This window comes from Mobula birostris, chromosome 28 (genome assembly GCF_030028105.1).
Source record: "Mobula birostris isolate sMobBir1 chromosome 28, sMobBir1.hap1, whole genome shotgun sequence".
Taxonomy (NCBI): Eukaryota; Metazoa; Chordata; class Chondrichthyes; order Myliobatiformes; family Myliobatidae; genus Mobula; species Mobula birostris.
In genome coordinates, this window is record NC_092397.1 from 33874996 (window position 1) to 33898687 (window position 23692).

Genomic DNA, 23692 nt, shown 5'->3' on the forward strand with positions numbered 1-23692 from the left:
ACTAAGTGAGATAAGAAAAGGTGACACAGAAACTACACTGGACTACAGACCTACACAAAGTGCACAAAACAGTGCAGGGCAGTACAATAAATAATAAACAAAGCAATAGCCACAGTACAGGACAAATTACAATATAATAATGATGTAGCTGTCAGTCTAGACTCTGGGTATTAAGGAGTCGGATGGCTTGGGGGAAGAAACTGTTACCCAGTCTGGTCGTGAGAGCCCGAATGCATCGGTACCTTTTGCCAGATGGCAGGAGGGAGAAGAGTTTGTATGAGGGGTGTGTGGGGTCCTTCACAATGCTGTTGGCTTTACGGGTGCAGCGTGTGGTGTAAATGTCTGTAATGGTGGGAGGAGAGACCCCGATGATGATCTCAGCTGTCCTCACTATCCGCTGCAGGGTCTTGCGATCTGAGACAGTGCAATTTCTGAACCAGGCAGTGATGATGCAATATCCCCAATGAATTGGCCACAGCCGTCTGTGGGGATGAATTCAGAGTCAGAACCAGAATTAAGTTCATTACCACCGGCAGGTGTCATGAAATTTGTTAATTTAGCAGCAGCAGTTTAATGCAGTACATGATAATATAGAAAGAATAAATAAATCAGTATGTGTGTATAGGGATATATATATTATGTAGATTAAAAACAGTGCAAAAACAAATAATATAGTTTAAATAATATACAGTATATAGAATACATCTATAGCAGTTTTTGAGTGTTTTAAAGTGACAGACCAAATATCTTCAAACTCCTGATAAAATATATCCACTGTCTTGCCTTTTTTATACTGTAGCTGCATCAATATGTTGGGACCAGGTTAGTTCCTCAGAGATGTTGACACCCAGGAATTTGAAATTGTTCACTCTCTCCACTTCTGATCCTTCTCTGAGAATTGGTTCGTGTTCCCTCATCGTACCCTTCCTTCAATCAGCTCTTTTGTTTTACTGACATTAAACACAAGGTTGTTGCTGCGACACCACTCAACTAGCTGGTAAATCTTACTCCTGTATGCCCTCTCCTCTCCATCTGAAATTCTACCAACAGCAGATTTGTAGTTGGCTTTTGAGCTATAGTCACACGGTCATGGTTATAGAGGGAGTAGAGCAGTCGGCTAAGCACACATCCCTGAGGTGCACCAGGGCCAGTGTTGATCGTCAGCGAAGAGAAGATATTAATTTGAACTTGAATTGACTTTATTTCTTACATCCTTCACGTACATGAGCAGTAAAAATCTTTACGTTATGTCTCCGTCTAAATGTGCAATCATAGTGATTTATAATCATTGATAATAAATAGAACAGTCAATGTAACATAGAAATGCCCTCAAATCAGTGTGAGTTAATCAGTCTGATAGGCTGGTGGAAGAAGCTGTCCCGGAGCCTGTTGGTTCTGGCTTTTATGCTGCGGTACCATTTCCTGGATGGTTGCAGCTGGAATAGATTGTGGTTGGGGTGACTCAGGTCCCCAGTGATCCTTCAGGCTCTTTTCTCACACCTGTCTTTGTAAATGTCGTGAATCATGGGAAGTTCACAACTACAGATGTGCTGGCCTGTCCACACCACTCTCTACAGAGTCCTGCGATTAAGGGAGGTACAGTTCCCATATCAGGCAGTGATGCAGCCAGTCAGGATGCTCTCAATTGTGACCCTGTAGAAAGTTCTTAGGATTTGGGGGCCCATAGCAAACTTCCTCAACTGTCTGAGGTGAAAGTGACGCTGTTGTGCCTTTTTCACCACACAGCCTGTATGTATAGACCATGTGAGCTCAGTAATATTGATGCCGAGGAACTTAAAGCTGTTTACCCTCTTAACCCCGGATCCATTGATGTCAATAGGGGTTAGCCCGACTCCATTAATCCACACATTCTGATTATCACCAGTCTGCACAGATTGTGGTCTCCCGGTTAGGAAGTCGAGGATCCAACTGCAGAGGGACCAGGTTCTGTAGTTTAGTAATCAGGACTGTGGGAATGATGGTGTTAAACACTGAGCTCTAGTCAATGAACAACATCCTGACACAGGCTTCACAGATTCACTACCTTTACTGAGGAAATTACTCCTCATCTTTGTTCTAACAGGGTGTCCTAGTATTCTGACGCTGTGTCCTGTGGTCCTAGACTGCCCACTCCATCCCAGGCCTTTCGATATTTGATTGGTTTCAACAAGATTCCCTCATTCTTCTAAAGTCCGTTGAGTACAGGCCCAGAGCCATCAAAGAATCCTTGTACATTAACCCTTTTATTGCCAGGATCATTCTTGTGAACCTCCTCTGGACCCTCTCCTATGCGAGCACGTACTTTATTAGATAAGGGGCCCAAAACAGTTGACAATACTCCAAGTGTGAGCGGACCAATGCCTTATCAATCTTCAGCATTACATCCTTGCTTTTGTATTGTACTCCTCTCTAAATGAATGCTAACATGGCATTTGGCTCTTCCTTACCACCGACCCAACCAGCAAGTTTATCTTTAGGAAATTCTGCACATCTGAGACGTGCCTGACCCTGGTACCCAGGAGGGGACACACCACCATGTTATCTCTGTTGCTGCCACAGAATCTCCTGCACATTCCCTGTACTGTGAGTCTGCTGTCATCACTGCTGTGATTGACCTTTCCTCCCGCGGAGCATCGGACCGGGGTGGCAGTATCACTGACATGACGGGCTGCAGTGCTCTGGTTCGTCATCCTCCCAGGGGTATCCAAATGAGTGTACTTGTTGCTGAGGGTCACAACCACAGGGAGACATTGCACTGTCTGTCTCTTCCCCTTTCCAGTTGTGGTAGTCACCAAACTATTTGCAGCCTGACCTCAGGTTTGACCAACCCACTGAATCTCTGGTCTCAGCATCCTGGAAACTCTGGATCTGTCCATCTCCAGCTCCATTTCCTTCACACGGTCAGTCAGGAGCGTTACCTCTTTCAGAACCCTGGGGTACAGTTCATCTGGTCCGGGTGACTTATGAACCCTCAGGTCTTTCAGCTTTTTGAGCACCTTTTCCCTTGTAATAATAACTGCTCTTCTCTTCCCTCACACCCTTCAGCACCTGGCACACTGCTAGTATCTTCCACTGATACAAAATACTCATTTAGTTCATCTGCCATTTCCTTGTATCCCCCCCAACCCCCAGCGTTATTATTCCTCTGGCCTCATTTTCTAGCAGTCCTTTACCCAGTCTCATCTCTCTTTTATTTTTACGTACTTGAAAAAGCTAAAACTATCCATTTTGATCATGTTTGCCAGCTTGCTTGCATGTTTCATCTCTTCCCTCTTTAGGTTGCTCTCTGTCAGCTGTTAAAGCTTCACAATCCTCTGTATTCTGAATAATTTTTGCTTGTTGTATGTCCTCCCTTTTGGTTTTACATTAGCATTGACTTCCTTGTCAGCCACGGTTGTACTATTTTGCCATTTGAGTATTTGTTTGTTTCTGGAATACATTTATCCTACACCTTCCTCATTTTCCCCAGAAACTCACACCATTGCTGCTCTGCTGCCATCCCTGCCAGCATCTCCTTCCAATTTACTTTAGCCAACTCCTCTCTCAAACCACTGTAATACCTTTACTCCACTGAAACACTGCTGTGTCAGACTGTATTTTCTCCCTGTCCAATTTCAGGTTGAATTCAATGATACTGAGATCACTGCCTCCTAAGGGTTCTTTTACCTTAAGCTCCCAGATCACCTCCAGTTTATTCAATAACACATAATCCAGTATAGCTGATCCCCTCGCAGGCTCAATGACAAACTGCTCTAAAAAGCCATCTGTTCAGCATTCACCAAACTCACTCTCTTGAAATCTATTTCCAACCTGATTTTCCCAATCGACCTGCATGTTAAAATCTCTCATGACTCCGATGAAATCTCCCACAACATTGCCCTTTTGACCTTCCTTTTCTATTTCCTGTTGTAACCTGTGGTCCACATCCCAGAAACTGTTCGGAGGCCTGTATACAACTGCCATCAACGTCCTTTTCACACTTGCAGTTTTTAAACTCAGCTCACAAGGATTCAACATCTTCCAATCCTTTGTCACATCTTTCTACTGATTTGTTACCATTCTTCACCAGCAGAGCCACGCCATCCCCATTGCCCACCTTCCTGTCCCTCTGATACGTGTAACCTTGGGCACTTAGCTCCCAACTACAAACATTCTTCAGCCGTGATTCAGTGATGGTCACAACATTATACATGACCATCCATAATAGGGCAATAAGATTATGCATCTTATTTATGAAACTCTGTGAACTGAGATATAACAGTTTGAGTACAGCATTTGCTACCCTTCTTCATTCTGCATCCCTCATGCACTGATACTCACCCTGCTGGCTGCAGTTATGTCCTATCATCTGCCTGCCCTTCCTGACAGTGTGACTGCATGCGATCTTTGTTTTTTTACCATCTGTCCTATCCTGCATCCTTTCACGCCTGTTCCCATGCCCCTGCCAAATTAGTTTAACCCTCCCCAACCGCTCTAACAAACCAGCAGTATGCCCACAAGAAAACTAACCTCAGGGTTGTATATGGTGACAGAAATGTATTTTGATAATACATTTACTTTCAGCTTTGAAGTTTGTAGTAGAGAGCCAGGTGTTGTACTGGTCTGTGTCCTCACTGGCCGGTGCTGTGCTCTGGCAGCTCAGTGTGCTTGGTATACAGTGTCAGTGTTTCGATAGAAGTGTGTCCTTATTACACAATTGATCTTGTCCATCCTGGAGCTTGGAAGATTCACTGGCGACCAGAATGATTTTTTCAGACTATTATTGGGCAGAGAATCATTCTGTGATTGTCGAGACTATTTGACTCATCAAGTTAATACCAACTCCTGCTACAACTTTTCCACAATCCCATTCCCCACTCTGTCCCCACAGCTCTGCAGGTCATTTCCCCTGAACGACCTGTCTAATTCCTCTTTGAACACTGGTTGTTCCTGCCACCACTCCGCTGAGTCCCATATTTCCCAAGGTGAAGTCAAGAATGTTTCCCTCCCTGGTGGACCACATATTGTTTCAGGAAACCTTCCTGAACACAAATTATGCCCCATCCAAGCCTCAGACGATCCAGAACTGGTCGCTGCGTTACTGCAGTACTTGTATCATCCCAGTCTGAAACAGACCCATTATTCTGTCTCAGTATGATAACTGTCTTCAGTCAGTATTAACACACTTCCTTCCCAGTACTGAGCTCTGGTCTTGTGCACCAGCCTGCCATGTGGCACCTTGGCAAATGGCTCCTGAAAATCCAAAAACACCACTTCTCCAACTTCCCCTGTAAAGTCTCAAATCTCTGGTATGTTTGTCAAACATGACTTAACATTCAACATCCCAGGTTACAGGGTCCAAGACCAGGTTCCAGATGGACAGGGTGTGGAAGAGGCTTTTGGAACACTGGCCTTCAGTCAGGTCACGGAACACAAAAGCTGGGATGAGATGTTGCAGTCGTACAACACGTTGGTTTGGCTACATTTCGCAAATAGTGTTTAGTTTTAGTGACCCTGCTGTATGACAGACATGATTAAGCTGGAAAGAGTGCAGAGGAGATTTGCGGGGATGTTACTGGATCTCAAAGGATTTGTGGAAAGGTGTTTTGGACAATTTTCCCTGGAATGTTGGAGAATGAGTGCTGATATTGCAGAGGTGTATAAAATCATGAGGGATATGGAGGCTGGTCAGTAAATGGAATGAGCTGCTATGGGGAGTGGTTGAGTCAGGTACATTAAAAAGGTACTTGGACAGGTAGATGGGAAGGAAAGATTTTGAAGTATCTGGGCCAAATGCAGAGGAATGGGACAAGGAGGAGGATAACCTTGTTCATAATGTGGTGTTGAGTGGGTTACAGACACAAGCTCAGTTGGGAACTTTGGTCGTTGTGGAATCTGTGTCAATCTGACTGTAGACCCTGTTGAGTTAGTTCAATGACATTAAACTTTTCCAAACGACTTGTTATTTCTTCATAGATTATAGACTCCAGTAGCTGAAGTGAAGTTAACAAGACCACAGTTGCCTGCTTTTCATCTTCCACCCTTCTTCAACAATGGTTTTCAACTCCACTGGAACCTTTCTGTAACACAGTGAGTTTTGACAAACTTCAATGTCTCTACTTTCTCTCCAGACTTCCTGTGAAAGCCTCCAGTGCAGGTCGTTGGGACCTGGTAAAGTTTGCTTTTAGTCCCATTAGTTTCTTCCTTGTGATGGCGATCGTTACACATTATGGCACAATGTTGAAATGTCACCGTTAGATATCTGTGGGAGGTTGTTGTGCCCCACTGTGAACACTAATGCAAATTATTGAGTTAACATCTCTGCGTGTTCCTTGTTACTTTTAGCTTTTATCTCATCACTGCTTCCTAGAAAATTCCTGATTCTCTTGTCTACCACCAGCCCTTGCCTCTTTGTATGTTCTTTGATTTAATATTTCCTTGAATGCCTTTGACCAGACCTCAGGATCTTGAGGCCACTCCTCCCCATGTCTTCTTTCCCTTCCTCGTTCATCATCATTCTCCCTACATATAAAGTGCCTTTGAAAAGTATTCACACCCCTTGGAAGTTTTCATGTTTTATAGTTTTACAACATTGAATCTCAGTGGATTGAATTTGGCTGTTTTGAAACTAAACAATGGAAAAAGACTCTTGTGTCAGAGTGAAAACAAATCTCTACAAAATGCTCTCAATTAATTACAAATCTAAAACACAAAATAATTGTCTGTTTAAGTATTCATCCCCATTAATATGACACACCAAATCATCAGTGGTGCAACCAATTAGTTTTCGATGTTACATAATCAGTTAATTGGAGATGACCGTGTGCAGTCAAGGTGTTTCAATTGATTGTAGTAATAGTACACCTGTAAGTGGAAGGTCGAATTGCTGGTGAGTCAGTATCCTGGGAGAAACTACACCGTGAAGACAAATCAACACTCCGAGCTGCTCTGCAAACAGGTAATTGACAACACAAGCCAGGAAATGGATACAGGAATATTTCCAAGTCACTGAATGTCCTTGGAGTATAGTTAAGTCACTCATCCAGAAGTGTGAAGAATATGGCACAGCTGTAGATCTGCCAAGAGCAGGCTATCCTCAGAAACTGAGTGGCCATGCAAGAAGGGGCCAGTGAAGGAGGCCACCAAGAGACCTATGATAACTCTAGAGGAGTTACAAGCTTCAGTGGTGGGAGAGATTGTGCATACATCAACTGTTGCCCGGGTGTTTCACCAGTCGCAGCTTTACGGGAGAGTGGCAGAGAAAAAGCCACTGTTGAAAAATGCTCTCATGAAATCTTGCCTGAAGTTTCCCAGAATTGTGGGGGGCTCTGAAGTCAGTTGGAAGAAGATTCTGTGGTCTGACAAAAACAAAATTGAACTTTTTGACCATCACAAACACTAAGTTTGGAGTAAGCCAAACACCGCACAACATCAAAAACACACCATCCCTACCGTGAAGTGTGGTGGAGGCTGCATCATCCTGTGGGTATGCTTCACTGCAGCAGGCCCTGAAAGGCACATAAAGGTAGAGGGTAAAATGAATGCAGCAAAATACAGGGAAATCCTGGAGGAAAACCAAATTCAGTCTTCAAGAGAACTGCGACTTAGAGGAGAAAATTAATTTTCCAGCAAGACAATGACCGCAAACATAAAACCAAAGCTGCACAGGAATGCCTTAAAACAACAAAGTTAATGTCCTGGAGTGGCTTTGTGAGAGTCCTGACCTCAATCCAATTGAGAATTTGTGGCTGGACTTGAAAAGATCTGTTCACTCACCAACCCATGCATTCTGACAGAGCTTCAGCAGTTTTGTAAAGGAGAATGAGGAAAATTGCAGTGTTCAGATGTGCAAAGCTGATAGACACCGATCCATCCACACAGACTCAACTGTAAACACTGTCAAAGGTGCATCAACTAATTACGGATTTGAAGGAGATGAATACTAATGCAATGAATTATTTTTTGTTTTAAATTTACAATTAATTTAGATCACTTTGTGGAGATCTGCTTTCACTTTGACACCGTGGAGTCTTTTCTGTTGATCAGTGTCAAAAAAGCAAAATTAAATCCATTGCAAAACAATAAAACATAAAAACTTCTAAGGAGATTGAACATTTTTTATAGGCACTGTATCCACTCCTTCACCAGCACGTTATGAACAAATCCACCCTGCTCCTTTCCATTTTGCCGATTCCGTGTGGAACATTGAATACAGTGGAAGGTCGAATTCCCAGTTCCAGTCTCTGTAACCATGTCCCTGCAATAGCTTTTAGATCAAACATATTCGACAGTACACAATATGGGACAGATGGCAACCTGCCCTTCGACCCACAATATCTGCACCAATCATGATAATGATCAGACTTTATAAACCTGGGGAGGCCTCATTGGTGTATTGTGAGCAGTTTTGGGCCCTTTACCTTAGGAAGGATGAGCTGAAATTGGGTGGGTTTCAAAGGACGTTCTCCAGTTTGATTCCTGGATGAAACAGCTTGTCATATGAAGAGCGTTTGATGGCTCTGGGCCTGTTTTCTCTGGAATTTCTGAACAATGAGGGGTGGCCCATTTGAAACCTATCAAATGGTCAAAGGCAGTGATAAAGTGGATGTGCAGAAGATGGGACTGTATAATATCAGAGGACATAGCCTCAGAATAGAGGATCGTCCTTGTAGAATGTGGAGATGGGGAATTTCTTTAGCCAGAGAGTGGTGAATCTGTAGAATTCATTGCCAAAGGAAGCTGTTAAGCCAGGACTTTATGTATATTTAAGGCGGAGGTTGATAGATTCTTGATTGGTCAGAGTATGAAGGGATACAGGGGAAAGGCAGGAGACTGGGGCTGAGAGGAAAAATGGATCAGCCACAATGAAATGTCGGAGCAGACTTGATGGGCCAAATGGTCTAATTCTGCTCCTATACCTTAGTCTGTATTATCTCCTCAAAAACCTCAATCAATTTTATCATGTGTGATCTGCCCACAGAAAATCATGCTGATTGTCCCTTAACAGGCCATGCCTTTCCAAATGTGCATAAATCCTGTACCTCAATATCCTCCCCAGTAGCTTCTCTACCACTGAAATGAGGCTGCCTTGCCTATAGGTTCCTGGATTCTTGTTATTTCCCTTCTTAATCAAAACTGCAACATTTGCAACACTCCAGTCCTGTGGGACCTCACATGTTGTGATCGAGGACACATAGATCCTTGTCAAATCCCCAGCAATCTGCTCGCCTGCTTCCTTTACTATTGTAGGATATATGCCTTCAGGCCTGGAGTGTTATCCACCTTATTGATTTTCAGACGTCCCAGCACAACCTCCTCCTTAATCTCAACATGTCTCTGCACATTAGCATGTCTCACTCTGTTTTCATTGCCATTCAATTCCTTCTCATAAATACTAACACAACGTACCCATTTAGTACCTCAGCCACTTGGTCTGACTTCAACCACATCATTCCTCCTTTAATCTTGAGTTGACCTTTCCATTCTCTGGTTATCCTCGTTTTATTAATACAAGTGACAAGGCCTTGGGATTATCTTTAGTCCCACTTCACAAGGACCGGTTGTGGCCACGATTTGGCCTTTCCTATCATCTGCTTTAGCATTTCCCTGCTATCGTTATATTCCAAAGGTACCCAGTCTGACTTTAGCTTCACAAACCTTACATATCCTTCTGTCTAAATTTAGGATCTCTGTGCTCATCCAAAGTTCCCTTCCCCCTCCTCACTCCTCACCGAACATGCTGATCCTGAACTCAGAGTTGCTGCTCTTTAAACAACTCCCACATGTCAGATGTGGACTTGTCTGACAGTGGCTGCTCCCGATCAATGCCCCTTGGCTCCTGTCTTCCTCCGTCCTGACTTGTCCTCCTGCAAATTAGTACTTTCATACAAGATCTAATTTTATTCTACTCATAAGTTTTAAAAAAAAAAGTTGTGATCACTGTTCCCAAAATGTTCACTGACTCTTGGCTGTTAGCTGGCCTGGCTCGTTTCTCAAAACTAATTCCTGTATGTTCTCAACTCTGGTTGGGCCCTGTACATAATGTTCCAAACACTCCTCTAATTCACTGAACAAATCTTGCGCATCTAAGTCAATTCTAGGGAAGATGAAGTCGCTCACTATGACAACCCTGTTGTTCTGCACCTCTCCATAAGCATCAACATATCCGATCCTCCACCTCCCGGTGGTTATTGGGGGCCAATACGATAATCCCATCAGTGTAACTGCAGATCGCCTCTGTAAATGAGCCTTCCAGTTTGCTGTGACATTCCCAGTGGGGTAACCTCTGCATCTTTTAACCGCACCCCCCATCCCCAGTCACATGTAAAACAATCAAACCCAGGAATGTTGAGCTGCCAGCCCTGTCCGTCTGACAACATAACACTCCTAATGTTGAAATAAACTCATTTCAGCCGATCAGTCCCACCATGTTTATTAGCCTGACATTGGCTCTCGTTCTTTTCAGACTGTCTTGTCATACATACATTCTCCCACTTGCTACTCTAGTTCAAACTCTGCCAAGTGACACCATCAAACCTCCTGGCGAAAATGTTGGTTCCCGTCCGGTTCAGATGCAAATGGTCTCGTTTCTCCTGGTCTCCCACCTGCCTGGAAGAGAACCCATTGATCCATGAAGACCTCCCTCCCACATCAGTTCCTCAGCAACATATTAAACTGCATGAAATATCGATTTCCCACCCCACAGCCACATGCTTTGAATCGTAATACAATCCTGGAAGTCCTGATTTTTGTTAACCTTGTTCCCGAAAATCACTGTGCAGGACCTCATCCCTGCTCGTTTAAACCCTTCCGTGTAGCATGAAGGCGGCTCCCCGGAAACATATTGGCTCCCCTCCTCCTTGGACCCGTCTCTCGTTTCCCTTGAGACCCAATGATCCTTGTACCTGAAGACCCACCCACCTCGCAACCGCTCCTCAGCCACCACTTTACCTGGGCTTTAGAAGATCCCAGAAGCCATAATCATTGTCATACTTTATTGATCCCGGGGGAAATTGGTTTTTGTTACAGTTGCACCATAAATAATAGTATTAGAACCATTAATAATTTAAATAGTAATATGTAAATTATGCCAGTAAATTATGAAATAAGTCCAGGACCAGCCTATCAGCTCAGGGTGTCTGACCCTCCAAGGGAGGAGTTGTAAAGTTTGATGGCCACAAGCAGGAATGACTTCCTATGATGCTCAGTGCTGCATCTCGGTGGAGTGAGTCTCTGGCTGAATGTACTCCTGTGCCCACCCAGTACATTATGTAGTGGATGGGAGACATTGACCGAGATGGCATGCAACTTAGACAGCATCCTCTTTTCAGACACCACCGTGAGAGAGTCCAGTTCCATCCCCACAACATCACTGGCCTTACGAATGAGTTTGTTGATTCTGTTGGTGTCTGCTACCCTCAGCCTGCTGCCCCAGCACACAACAGCAAACATGATAACACTGGCCACCACAGACTCGTAGAACATCCTCAGCATCGTCCGACAGATGTTAAAGGACCTCAGTCTCCTCAGGAAATGGAGACGGCTCTGACCCTTAGAAAAGCGCAGTCTATATATCTGGTTATGTATCCTGTTCCTGTATGTGACCGGTCTTTCATTTCCCTGGCGATCCAGAGGAACAATTGTTCTAATGAATTAACCCTCTCATCACTGGAAGTGACTGCACCCTCGCCCACCAACTGCTGTGTGTGAGGGCGCTCGCACTGGTCAAGGATCCGGGGAGGGACAGACCGAGGTCCTCGGGGATTTGCGGAATGGAAAAGCACTTTCTATAATTTAAAGCAGGAGAATCGGCAAATTCCCAGAAATCCTCCAGTATGTATGTGATGTGTGAGGGAGTTTTGTTTTTCGCTGGAGCGCTTTGTGTCGGATGAATCGTTGGAAATTGGCGGTTGTGGTAAAGTGAAGGCGGAGCTGGACGATGAGAGGCCGCTCTCGGCTCTGTCCGTCACTCTGACTCTGTCTCCTCCCCTCCCCGCCTCTGTCTCTCTGCGCGTTTCTCGGGCAGGTCGGGGCGCTGTGTATAAAAGGAGACAGCAGGAGGCAGTTTGTCAGTGAGCAGCGATCTGAGTGAAGCAGCATCATGTCTGGCAGAGGGAAAGGAGGCAAAGGACTGGGCAAAGGCGGAGCCAAGCGGCACCGTAAAGTGCTCCGTGATAACATCCAGGGCATCACCAAACCGGCCATCCGCCGTCTGGCTCGCCGTGGCGGCGTCAAGCGGATCTCGGGTCTGATCTACGAGGAGACCCGCGGGGTGCTGAAGGTTTTCCTGGAGAATGTGATCCGGGATGCGGTCACCTACACTGAACACGCCAAGCGCAAGACGGTCACTGCCATGGATGTGGTTTACGCTCTGAAACGCCAGGGCCGCACTCTCTATGGCTTCGGCGGCTGAAAAACTCCCACTTCCTCCCGAGCACAAAACAAAGGCTCTTCTAAGAGCCACCCACCGCCTCACAGACGGAGCCGTATCCACAATATTTTAATTATTTTTATCGATATATTCAGCTGTGTTACATTTGAAACAGATTAATCGGTTCCGCTTGAAATATTCCTGCGAATCTGCCTTTCCAGTCGGTGATTACTTCAGAACCTCTGAACGCATTAAGATCGATCTTAAACCTCTTATCCGTCTCGAACAGAAATCAGTTCAGTCGTTTAGAGAAACGATTCCAGAATTATGAATTCAAATCTTAACTCTAATTAGATATTAAATTCATTAAAAGAAACTGACATTGTATAATCCTTGATACAATTAATGGTAAATAATTTTAAAAGTAGTCAAGCACCGTTGCTGGGTGCTCTGAATTGGCGGGCAATTTGAAATTAATCCTGCGCCAATCACACTGTATTCTGATCCGATGAAGTCCGACCGCCAGTAAATTCCTGGAGATCCTTCACTATGACGTGGTGTGTTTCTCTCTCTCTCTGGAGCTCTGTGTTTCGGAAAAACCGTTGGAAATTGCCGGGTGTATTAAAGTGAAGACAGACCTGGAGGAGGAGAGGCCGGTCTCGGCTCTGTCCGTCACTCTGACTCTGTCTCCTCCTCTCCCCGCCGCTGTCTCTCTGCGCGTTTCTCCGGCAGGAGAAGTGGCAGAGGACTGGAGGATGGGTTATGTTATGCAGTAATTTAGAATCGAAGGAAAACTAAACACAAGAAACTGTGCAGATGCTGATGGAGGGTCTCGGCCTGAAACGCCGGCTGTTTACTCGCTGCCTGGCCTGCTGAGTTCCTCCAGCATTGTGTGTGTGTCGCTGCAAGGAAAAGCCCGGGAGCTTCAGACTGGTGAGACCGTGTCTGGAAGGAGAGACCACGTGATCCAGGGCACTGGATACAATATCGGCCTGGTGGTCGGAGAAAAAGTCATTATTTAGACTGGAGACCTGTGATCAATAGTCTGGCACCGGGATTCGAGTCAAGTCTGCTGTTGCTAAAGACTCGGCTGACAATGTCAACGTCCGGCTCAGCAAATCTGCCGATGTCAGTAAAGTTGGTGATATCGTGGAGTGTGAAACAAGGTAACTAACATTACAACAGGATGGTGATCAATGAGGTCAGTGATTTGAGGAATGACAGATAAATGTGAGATGTTCCATTGTCATTGACGAACCAGGGCAGAACTGCCGTGGGGAATGGTCTGTCCCTGGGAGTGCTGTAAAACAGAGATATCGGGGTGTAGATATCGAATTACTTCAGAGTGTAAACACAGGTCGGCAGGACGGTGAAGAAGCTGTTCGCCACACTCGCATTCATCGGTCAGAGTATCGGGCACTGGACTGTGACGTCACATTACAGCTCTACCAGCCTCGGGGAAACTACTCTCGGAGCACGGAGTACAGTTATAGTTGCCCTGGGATCAGAGGGTGACATGAAACTGGAGAGGGTGCAAAAGGGATTTAACAGGAGGCTGGATAGGCCCGGACCTTTCTCACCAGAGTGTATGTGACATTAGAGAGGTGAGAAAATAATGGCAGTCATTGATACGGTCAATAGTGAATCTGTTATCTCCAGGGATATGGGGTTGGAAGCGAGAGATTACAGGTATAAAGTGAAAGAGGGAAGTTTTAAATGGGATCCTGAGGAACAGGTTTTATACACAGAATGTGCTGTTTACATGGAACAAACTACCCCAAGTGGTGGTATAGTTGGGCACAGTTGCAATATCTCTTGGACTGTGGAGAAGGAAGTTTCACAGGGACATGGGCCAAATGCAGGCACCTGACAATGGTTTTGTTTGGCCACTTGGTCAGCATGGATGTGTTGGACTGAAGGGCCTGTTTCTGTGCTGCATAACTCAGTGACTATGTCTGCTGCTGTGGCAGAGCGGGAGGGACAGTGTCAGTAGTGAGAAGGTTTGAGGGATGTAGACAGGAGAGTGAATGGTTGAGAATGTGGCAGATGGAACAGAGTGTGGGGAAATATGAGATCACCCAACCTCATTAGCATACTGTTCCGGGCGCTGCCTATTTAATTCGTGCTCCGAGTCAGTTCTGCTTCTTCAGGGTCTGAAACCGACGGAAGAAATGCCTGAGCCAGCGAAATCCGCTCCGAAGAAGGGCACCAAGAAAGTTTTGTCCAAACCAGCAGGGAAGAAGCGCAAGAGGCTGAGAAAGGAGAGTTACTCCATCTATATCTACAAAGTGATGAAGCAGGTTCACCCCGATACTGGCATCTCCTCCAAGGCGATGAGCATCATGAACTCGTTCGTCAACGATATCTTCGAGAGAATCGGGGGCGAGGCTTCCCGCCTGGCCCACTACAACAAGCGGTCAACCATCACCTCACGGGAGATTCAGACCGCCGTGCGCCTGCTGCTGCCCGGGGAGCTGGCCAAGCACGCCGTGTCCGAAGGGACAAAGGCGGTGACCAAGTACACCAGCTCCAAGTAAAGCTCTCCAGTGCGATGATCGAAAACAAAACGGCTCTTTTAAGAGCCACTCACAATTTCACTAAGAGGGTTGTACTAAAATTTAGACATTAAATTGCACACATTTTATGTCTTGTGTCTTTTACAAGAGCTAAGGTAGGGTTGGAGTATCCGGTTCATCTCCGTATAATCCCGGTGTTTTACATTCCTCCCACTGCACGTACACGGACTTGTTACCTTCAAATCCTCACCAGTCCGTCCCCACCGGTATCCATGACGAGCGGAGGATTGCTGCCTTTGCTGTTTTAGCTGTGGGATCTGGAGTTTGTTAGTTACAGTTGGGTAACTTCTCTGAATATTATTTTAATGCGAGGCCTGAACGAGTTCATGATTGTTTCATAGAACATTTTTAAATTGCAAACTAGCCGCTGGTCACAGTTTGAGAAGAGCCGTTTGTCCATAACCTGATAACGTTTGCACAATGACCGACCGCGGGCAGAAGCAGAGGTCAGTTTTACTCGGTTCCGTTACTGGTTGAATGAAATCAGAGAATTGAGTTCCCAGACATTTCAATATCAACTACACTTGCATTAAATGTGCTCGGTTTCAGTAACGGGGAAATGCGAACACTCAGTCGTCAAACAGATCAGCAATTATTTAATTTCTGATTAAATTTGAACAAGAGATTTATTTTCTGGCGGGCTTTTTCGAAATTTCAGTGTACTTTGGGGAGGAGACGGTTACTTTCCGCGCTTCTACCTTTACGGACTGCTGATTGGTGATTAAGGCAGTTCTTCGATTGGGACGTTTCTCTTCACCAATGAGAATAAGTAAATTTACACCAATCACAAACATCAGTTTGCATTCTCAAAGAAGGTATAAAAAGGGCGAGTTGGGGCGGGGCGAACATTCTTTCATTCTCAGTGGAGCAGTTGTTGTGATTGTGGAAATGTCTGGACGTGGAAAAGCCACCGCTGGCAAAGTTCGGTCCAAAGCCAAATCTCGCTCGTCCCGGGCTGGACTGCAGTTCCCGGTCGGCCGGGTTCACAGACTCCTAAGAAAGGGCAACTATGCTGAGCGGGTGGGTGCCGGAGCCCCGGTTTATCTGGCTGCTGTGCTCGAGTATCTGACAGCAGAAATCCTCGAATTGGCCGGCAACGCGGCCCGGGACAATAAGAAAACCCGCATCATCCCCCGGCACCTGCAGCTGGCCGTCCGCAACGACGAGGAGCTCAACAAGCTGCTGGGAGGGGTGACTATCGCTCAGGGCGGTGTGTTACCCAATATCCAGGCCGTGCTGTTGCCCAAGAAAACCGGCGGTGCCAGTAAGTGAAGCGAAGTAAACTGAACCTATTTACCCAAAGGCTCTTTTCAGAGCCACTCACAGTGTCTGTGGAAGGGCTGAGCAGCGGATGATTTCCGTTCAGAGTAACCGGGCAGTGTATCTGTCACAGCCTCGACAGTTCTCTCTCCGTCACGTTTTTTTTTCGCGAAGTAAACCGATATCTACCTGCACAGAAATCGGTCCGCTTCGGTCCTGACTCATTTCCCCTCTCTGCCGGCTCAATGGAGCTCTCTCCCCTTGCGGAGAGTCAGTGGGTTCGCTCGGCCCAGGGTCATGAAATGAATTTCCAGAGTCAGCCCCCCGGACGGAGAATTTAATCTCCGATCATTGAACGATTCCGCTCTTCATGACTGAATCCGCGCTGGCTGGGTTTCACATTGCGGGTTGACGTGGGACCGTTCCGGTGTGCAGCAGGCGGGAACACCGCCTGTTCGTTGTCTCATGAGAATTCCCACCGCCTCACAGAACACTAATATCTGCTGCTTTACATTTATCTACAAAACTACATTTACCCTGTTGGAACTGACAGTATTTACTGGAAATCTCGTCCACCCAGGTCTCTGAAATATAAATGAATATTTTGCGAGAGAGTTTGGTCAGATTTCCCGAGAGGCTCCCTCTGTGAGGCGGTGGGTTGCTCTGAGAACAGACTTTGGTTTGTGCCAGGGAGGAGGTGGGTGGGTGGGTGGGTCGAGGTCTCCAGCACCGAAGGACCCGTCACTTGTCGAGTCTGATTTCCCACAAAGAGGTTCAGTGTTGCCCTGTCTCTGGTAGGAACTTCGAAATACTGATTGAGAAAAATCTCCTGGGCACACTGAATAAATTCTGATCCACCAAACCCTTGGCATTACGGCTGTCCCAGTCAGCGTGAGAGAAGTTGAAATGTCCCTCTATTACAACCTTGTTGACTCCTGATATTTGATGACCAATAATACAATCCCATCAAAACCCTAGAACACCACAGCACAGTACAGGCCTTTCAGCCCTCGATGTAGTGCCGACCCATAGATTCCTTTCAAAAAAGTACTAAACCCACACTACTCCGTAACCCTCTATTTTTCTTTCATCCATGTGCCTGTCCAAGAGGCTCTTAAATTACCCCTCATGTTTTAGCCTCCACCACCGTCCCTGGCAAGTCATTCCAGGCACCCACAACCCTCTTTAAAAAAAGAACTACCCCTGATGTCTGCCCTAAACTTCCCTCCCTTGACTTTGTCCATATGCCCTCTGGTGTTTGCTATCCCTTCCTTACTTCAATATTATTGGGACAATCTCCAAGTACCACTGAGATGTTCTCCCTGATCAAGCACATCTCTCCCTCCTCTTCCCTGCACTCCATCATACCTGTAGCATTTGTACTGTGAAATGTCACAGGTATTTGTAGCATTTGTTGCCCCTCACACAACCATTTATCGTTCAGGATATAACACTCCAGCCTCGTGCATGAATCCATGCCCAGAGGCCATCTGCTGTTCATAAACACAGGACAGTACAGGGGTGGCACTTTGGCCCTTCTCTACATATTCCTGTGCCTGTCTAACATTTCCTTAAATACTCCTGTGTTCTCTGCCTGTACCACCACCCCTGACAGTGCATTCAAAACCTCCACTACTCTGTTTTCTTCACTTCCTTCCTCTGACCTTAAATACATGTCAACTAGTAGAAGGCAATTCACTCCTGTGAAAAGTATTGCTAGCTATCTACACCAACTATGACCTGCAAAATTCTATAAATTTCTATCAACTCGCTCCTGAGCCGATGCCACGACAGAAAAAAAGCTTCAGCATGTCCAGCCTCTCCTCACCGCACACCACCTCCAGACCAGACATCCTGGTAAACCACCTCTGCACCTGCTCCACAACCTCCACACGCTTCCAATAATGAGGTGACCAGAACTGAGCACTGTACTCTCAATGTGGCCTCACCAGCTTTTAGAAACCTGTAACATAATGTCCTGGTGCTTGAACTCAATGCCTTGCCTGAGGAAGACAAACATGTCATACACGACTTCACCTCCCTGTCAACCTGTGCTCGCAGTTTCAGTGAGACTGTATGCTTGGACCCTAACATCCTTCTCTTTGTCAATACTGTTAATATTCCGACCATATCAGCAACCGTTCGATATCCTGCTGTATCGTTTGGAACTCTTCTGTGCAATGACAGTGCCACCAGTCTGTGTGCCATCTGCCAACTTACTCACCTACACAACCACATCTTTTATCCACATCATTTATATCACGAACAACCGATATCCCAGTACAAACGTCTCTGGTTGACGACTCATCACAGACCTCCACCCAGAACAGGACCCATGCACCACTAACCACTCCCTTCCATGGGAAAGACAATCAGCCACATCACTGTGGACCCATCCTAAACTCCTTGTTGAGCCTACCATGTGGGACCTTGTCGAACACCTCACCCTGTTTGATTTCAGCTTCCTAAACCTTACAAATGCTTTTTCCTCCTCCTTGACTAAATTAATTTCCTCTCTCATCATCCAAGGTTCCTCTACCTTGCTGACTTTGACCCTCCCTCTCACTGGAACAAACTGGCCCTGAAACACTGTGCAGCTGGTCTTTAAAAAAACTCCATGTCAGATGTGGATTTGCCTCAAAATCCATCCTTACAGCATTACTGTGCATGACATCAAACTCAGCTTCAATCTCTCCATTCAGTGACTGGTGTTCCGGTTCACATCCCCCTGTCAATCTCGTTTCAGCCTTCCCAGGGAGCAGCAATGAACCTCATGATACTGACCGCCCTCCAGTGAAGGTGCAAACCATCCCTCTTGTACAGGTCACCAGAAGAGGTTCCAATGATCCAGAATCCTGAAACCTGCCCCTGCACCAGCTCCTCAGCCACACATTCATCTGCTCTAACTTTCTGTCCCTAACACCACGACCACACGGTACCGGGAGTAACCCGGAGATTACAACCCTTCAGGTCCCGCTCTTTAACTTCTTCCCTAACTCTCTATATTCACTGTGTGAAACCCATTCCCTTTTCTGCCTGTCCATTAGAAACTGACATCAACCACCACCTCCGGCTCAATGAACACTGACCCCCCGGTTCTGTATCTGCTCTGAGACGTCCCTGACCCTGGCGCCAGGGAAGCAACACACCATCCAGAATCTCTCACTGACCTCCACCAACTCATCTATCCATTTACCCAGAACGATCACCCTGGCTGACGGCCCTCACCCCGTAAGCTTCAGAGCCAGTCTCAGTGACAGGACATCCCCCAGCAGTAGCAAAAAGAGGTTCAGTGTTGCTGAGGGGAATGGCCACAGGAGCTTGCTGTACTGAGGGCCTGTTCCCGTTACCTCTCCTTGCAGTCACTCAGCTACCTGCTGCCTGTACCTCAGGAGAGACCACCTCACTGAAACTCCAATCTGTAATGCACTCAGTGCCCTGTCTGGTCCTCAGTATGTCCACCTTCAGCTCCACTTCCTTCATACAGTCAGTGAGGAGCTGGATCTGGGTGCACATCCCACGGTGTAGTCCTCAGGGACACTGAGAGTCTCCTTTGTATCACAAGGCCCACAGGGTGAACACACAAGTGCCCCAGCTGATTACTCCACTGTCCTCATTCTGAAAGTAAAGTAGGAAAGCACAACTTCTCAGATCTTAACAGTCTGTCTTTTCAGCCTCCTCTCACTGAAGCCTCTCAAGCAAACGCTTCAACTCCCCAGCGTTACATTAAATCTTGCCTCATCGTTGTGGGCCAAGGGACCTGTCCTGTACTGTTCTATGTTCTTCTACCTATGTACTAAATTTTAGACATAAGTGTTATGGGGAAAGGCTTTTCACTGTCTGTGCTAATAACACCCCTCACAATCTGGCACACCCTCTCAGATTCTGCTCCTTTCTGAGGAAAGGAAACTCAAGCCATCCAATCTCACATCATTGATTGGAAGGGGACACTAGCAGGGATGACGGCAGAGTTGCAGTGGCTCGAATTTCTGGGAAAAAGTTGGATGGTGCAGGACAGATAGTTCCCTTGTAGAAGTAGTAGTATTCTACAGTCAGGATAATGCAGATTTGACAATGGAAATCTTTATCCAACATATAAGCCAAAGACAAAATTAGAGCGAAAATTAGTGGGAAGTTAAGAGAACTAGGAAGCTTTTTAATACCAACAAAGTCAACTGAAAAGCCATAACGAGGGGTAAAAGATGGAATACAAAGGTCAGCTAGCCAATAGTAGTAAAGAGGATACCAAACATTTACTCAGATATATGAAGAGCAAAATGGAATTGAGAGTAGATATCAGAGCGCAGAAAGCTGATGCTGGAGAGGTAGTAACATGGTTCAGGGAAATGACAGACAAACTGAGTAAGTATTTTGCATCAGTCTTCACTGTGGATGACAAAAGCAGTATGCTAGAAGTTCAAAAGAGTCAGAGGGCAGAAGTGAGAGAAGTAGCCATTACTAGAAGGTGTTTGTGAACCTGAAAGATCTGAAGGTAGATAAATCACCGGGACCAGATTGTCTACAACAGTGCTATGAAAGTGCTGCTTGAAGAGATTGGGGAGGCATTTGAAATGATTCTCCAAGAATCACTGGATCCTGGCATGGTTCCAGAGGACAGGAAAATTGCAAATGTCACTCCACTCTTAAAGAAGGGAGGGAAGCAGAAGCTAGAAAATCACAGGCCAGTTAGTCTGACCTCAGTGATTGCAGAGATGTTGAAGTTGATTGTTAAGGACGTGTTTTGGGGGTACTTTAAGGCACATGATAAGCTGTAGTCAGCATGGTTTCCTTGAGAGAAAATCTTGGCTGCCAAATGTGTTGAAATTCTTTGAAGAAATAACAAGCAGGATAGACAACGGAGAATCAGTGGATGTTGTTTATTTGGATTTTCAGTGGACATTTGACAAGGTGCTGCACATGAGGCTGCTTAACAAGTTAAGAGCTCATGATGTTACAAGAAAGATACAGGCTGATTTCCAGGAGTCAGAGTGGTAATAAAATGAGCCTTTACTGGTTGGCTGCAGTGTTCTACAGGAATCATTTTTAGGACAGCTTCTTTTTAGGCTATATGTCAATAATAATTTGAATAGCGAAATTGATGGCTTTGTGGCCAAGTCTGAGGACATTACAAAAATAGGTGGAGGGGCAAATAGTGCTGAGGAAGCAGAGAGGCTAGAGAAGGTCATAGACAGATTACGAGAATGGATAATTATTGGCAGATGGGATACAGTGTCGAGAGGACTAGAATAGAAGAGCCAATGATGTAATGTTGAGGCTTTATAAGGCTCTGGGAAGGGCTCACTTGGAGTATTCTGAGCAATCCTGGGCCCCTTATCTAAGAAAGTGTGTGAAGGTTCAGAGGACATTCACGAGAATGACTCTGGCATTGAAAGGGTTAATATATGAAGACCATTTGATTGCTCTGGGCCTGTACTCACCAGAATTCAGATGAATGAGAGGAATCTCATTGAAACCTCTTGAATGTTGAAAGGCCGTGGTAGAGTGGATATGGAGATGATGTTTCCTATGGAGGATCAGAGGCATGGCCTCAGAATAGAGGGACATCCAGTTAAACAGAGATGAGGAGGAATTTCCTGCCAGAGAGTGGAATTCATCGCCAGAGGTGACTGTGGAGACCGTCATTGAGTATATTTAAAGCAGAGGTTGATAGTTTCTTGATTCGTCAGGGCATAAATGATTACAGGGACTAATCAGGAGATTGGGGCTGACAGGGAAATGGATGAAATGGCAGAGCAGACTCACTGGGCCAAATGGACTAATTCTGCTCCTGTATTTTATGGTCTTACAATGGAAGAGCTCCATCCCAGACAACATCCTGGTTAATCTGCTCTACACTGTCAGGGAGGTTCATTCTGCTCCATGGGATTGGCAGGGGGATGGGGACTGGAGCACCAGGTCACAGACTACAGTGCAATCATGTTCCTCCTACACTCACAACACGCTGGAGGAACTCAGCAGGCCGGGCAGCATCCGTGGAAATGATTGGTCGACGTTTCGGCCCAGAACCCTTTGTCAGGTCCTGACGAAGGATTCCGGCCCGAAACGTCGACCGATCTTTTCCACAGATGCTGCCCGGCCTGCTGAGTTCCTCCAGCGTGTTGTGAGTGTTGCTTTGACCCCAGCATCTGCAGATTATTTTGTGTTTATGTTCCTCCTACAGTGTGTTCACCAGAACTGCACGCAGTATGTAGCGGTGTGGGAAACCAAATATTATCAAGCCGGTGCCTGACACATCTTTGTTACTCTACTATCTCTTTATTTTCTGCCATTAACTCCCGCACCATCTCCTAGACTCACTGTGCTTTACCAATTAAGCTAAAATTCTCAGCAATAAATTGATTCATATTAAACATCTCAGCATTAGTTTTTCTATCTGTCTAGCTTCATACCTTGCTCATTTCAATTTTCCACATCTTTATTGTTTTCTTTTACAAGAGGTTCATTTTCCCTCCCAATTACAGATTGTTTTCCAATCAATATTAAACAGATTAATATCAAAATATTAAACAGAACATAGTATTAATACAAAGCTATTGGGATTACATTGTTAATGACTAGCATATGTAAATATAAACTCAGTTAACACACGGATATTAAACCTCCCAAAAATTCTCAAAATACAAATATAAGAAAAAAAAGTAGAAGTATCATGAAAAAAAGAAAAAAAAACAAAATGCCCCAAAGTAAAAACTAATCTAAACAATACTAATCAACTAAACTAAAGAAAAGAAAAAGACATGGGCTGTTCTGTTACATCAAATAAGACCGTTAGTGTCAATAACTCTGCCCCTCTCTCCTTATATTTGAAAGCAATAGAATAGGTTTGGAAAAGGTCAAATTACATCATATGGAAGTGTTGAATAAATGGCCTCCAGGTCTTTTTGAATTTAATAGAAGGATCATAAATGACACTTCTAATTTTTTCTAAGTTTAAACACAATATAGTTTGAGAGAACCAATGAAATGTAGTGGGAGGTGTAATCTCCTTCCAATTCAGCAAAATGGATCTTCTAGCCATTAATGTAACAAATGCAATTATCTGACAAGCTGAAGAGGTTAAATGATTTGGTTCTATCATTGGTAAACCAAAAATTGCAGTAATAGGGTGAGGTTGTAAATCAATACACAGAACAGTTGAAATAATATCAAAGCTATCTTTCCAATAATTTTTCAAAGAAGGGCATGACCAGAACATATGAGTTAAAGAAGCAATCTCTGAGTGAGATCTATCACATACATGATTTATATGAGTAATAATGAGCCAGTTTATCATTAGACATATGGGCCCTATGTACTACTTTAAACTGTATCAGTGCATGTTTAGCACATATAGAGGAAGAATTAACTAATTGAAGAATTTTTTTCCTATTTTTCAATTGGTAAAGTAATCTTAAATTCCCTTTCTCAACCATTCTTAATTTTATTACATAAGTCTGGATGTATTTTCATAATTATATTATAAATAGTTGCTATTGCACCTTTCTGA

The 23692-nt window shown here is 45.1% G+C and overlaps 1 protein-coding gene across 1 annotated transcript in view; it reads left to right on the top strand.

Annotated features, from left to right (window-relative positions):
- Nucleotides 1–16197, top strand: part of LOC140189114 (uncharacterized) — a 1124305-nt gene extending 1108108 nt beyond the window's left edge. Inside the window, exon 2 of the mRNA XM_072245820.1 lies at nt 15789–16197. Within this exon, the coding sequence (XP_072101921.1) occupies nt 15789–16197 (409 nt within the window). The remainder of the gene's footprint in view (nt 1–15788) is intronic.
- Nucleotides 16198–23692: the final 7495 nt, after the last annotated feature.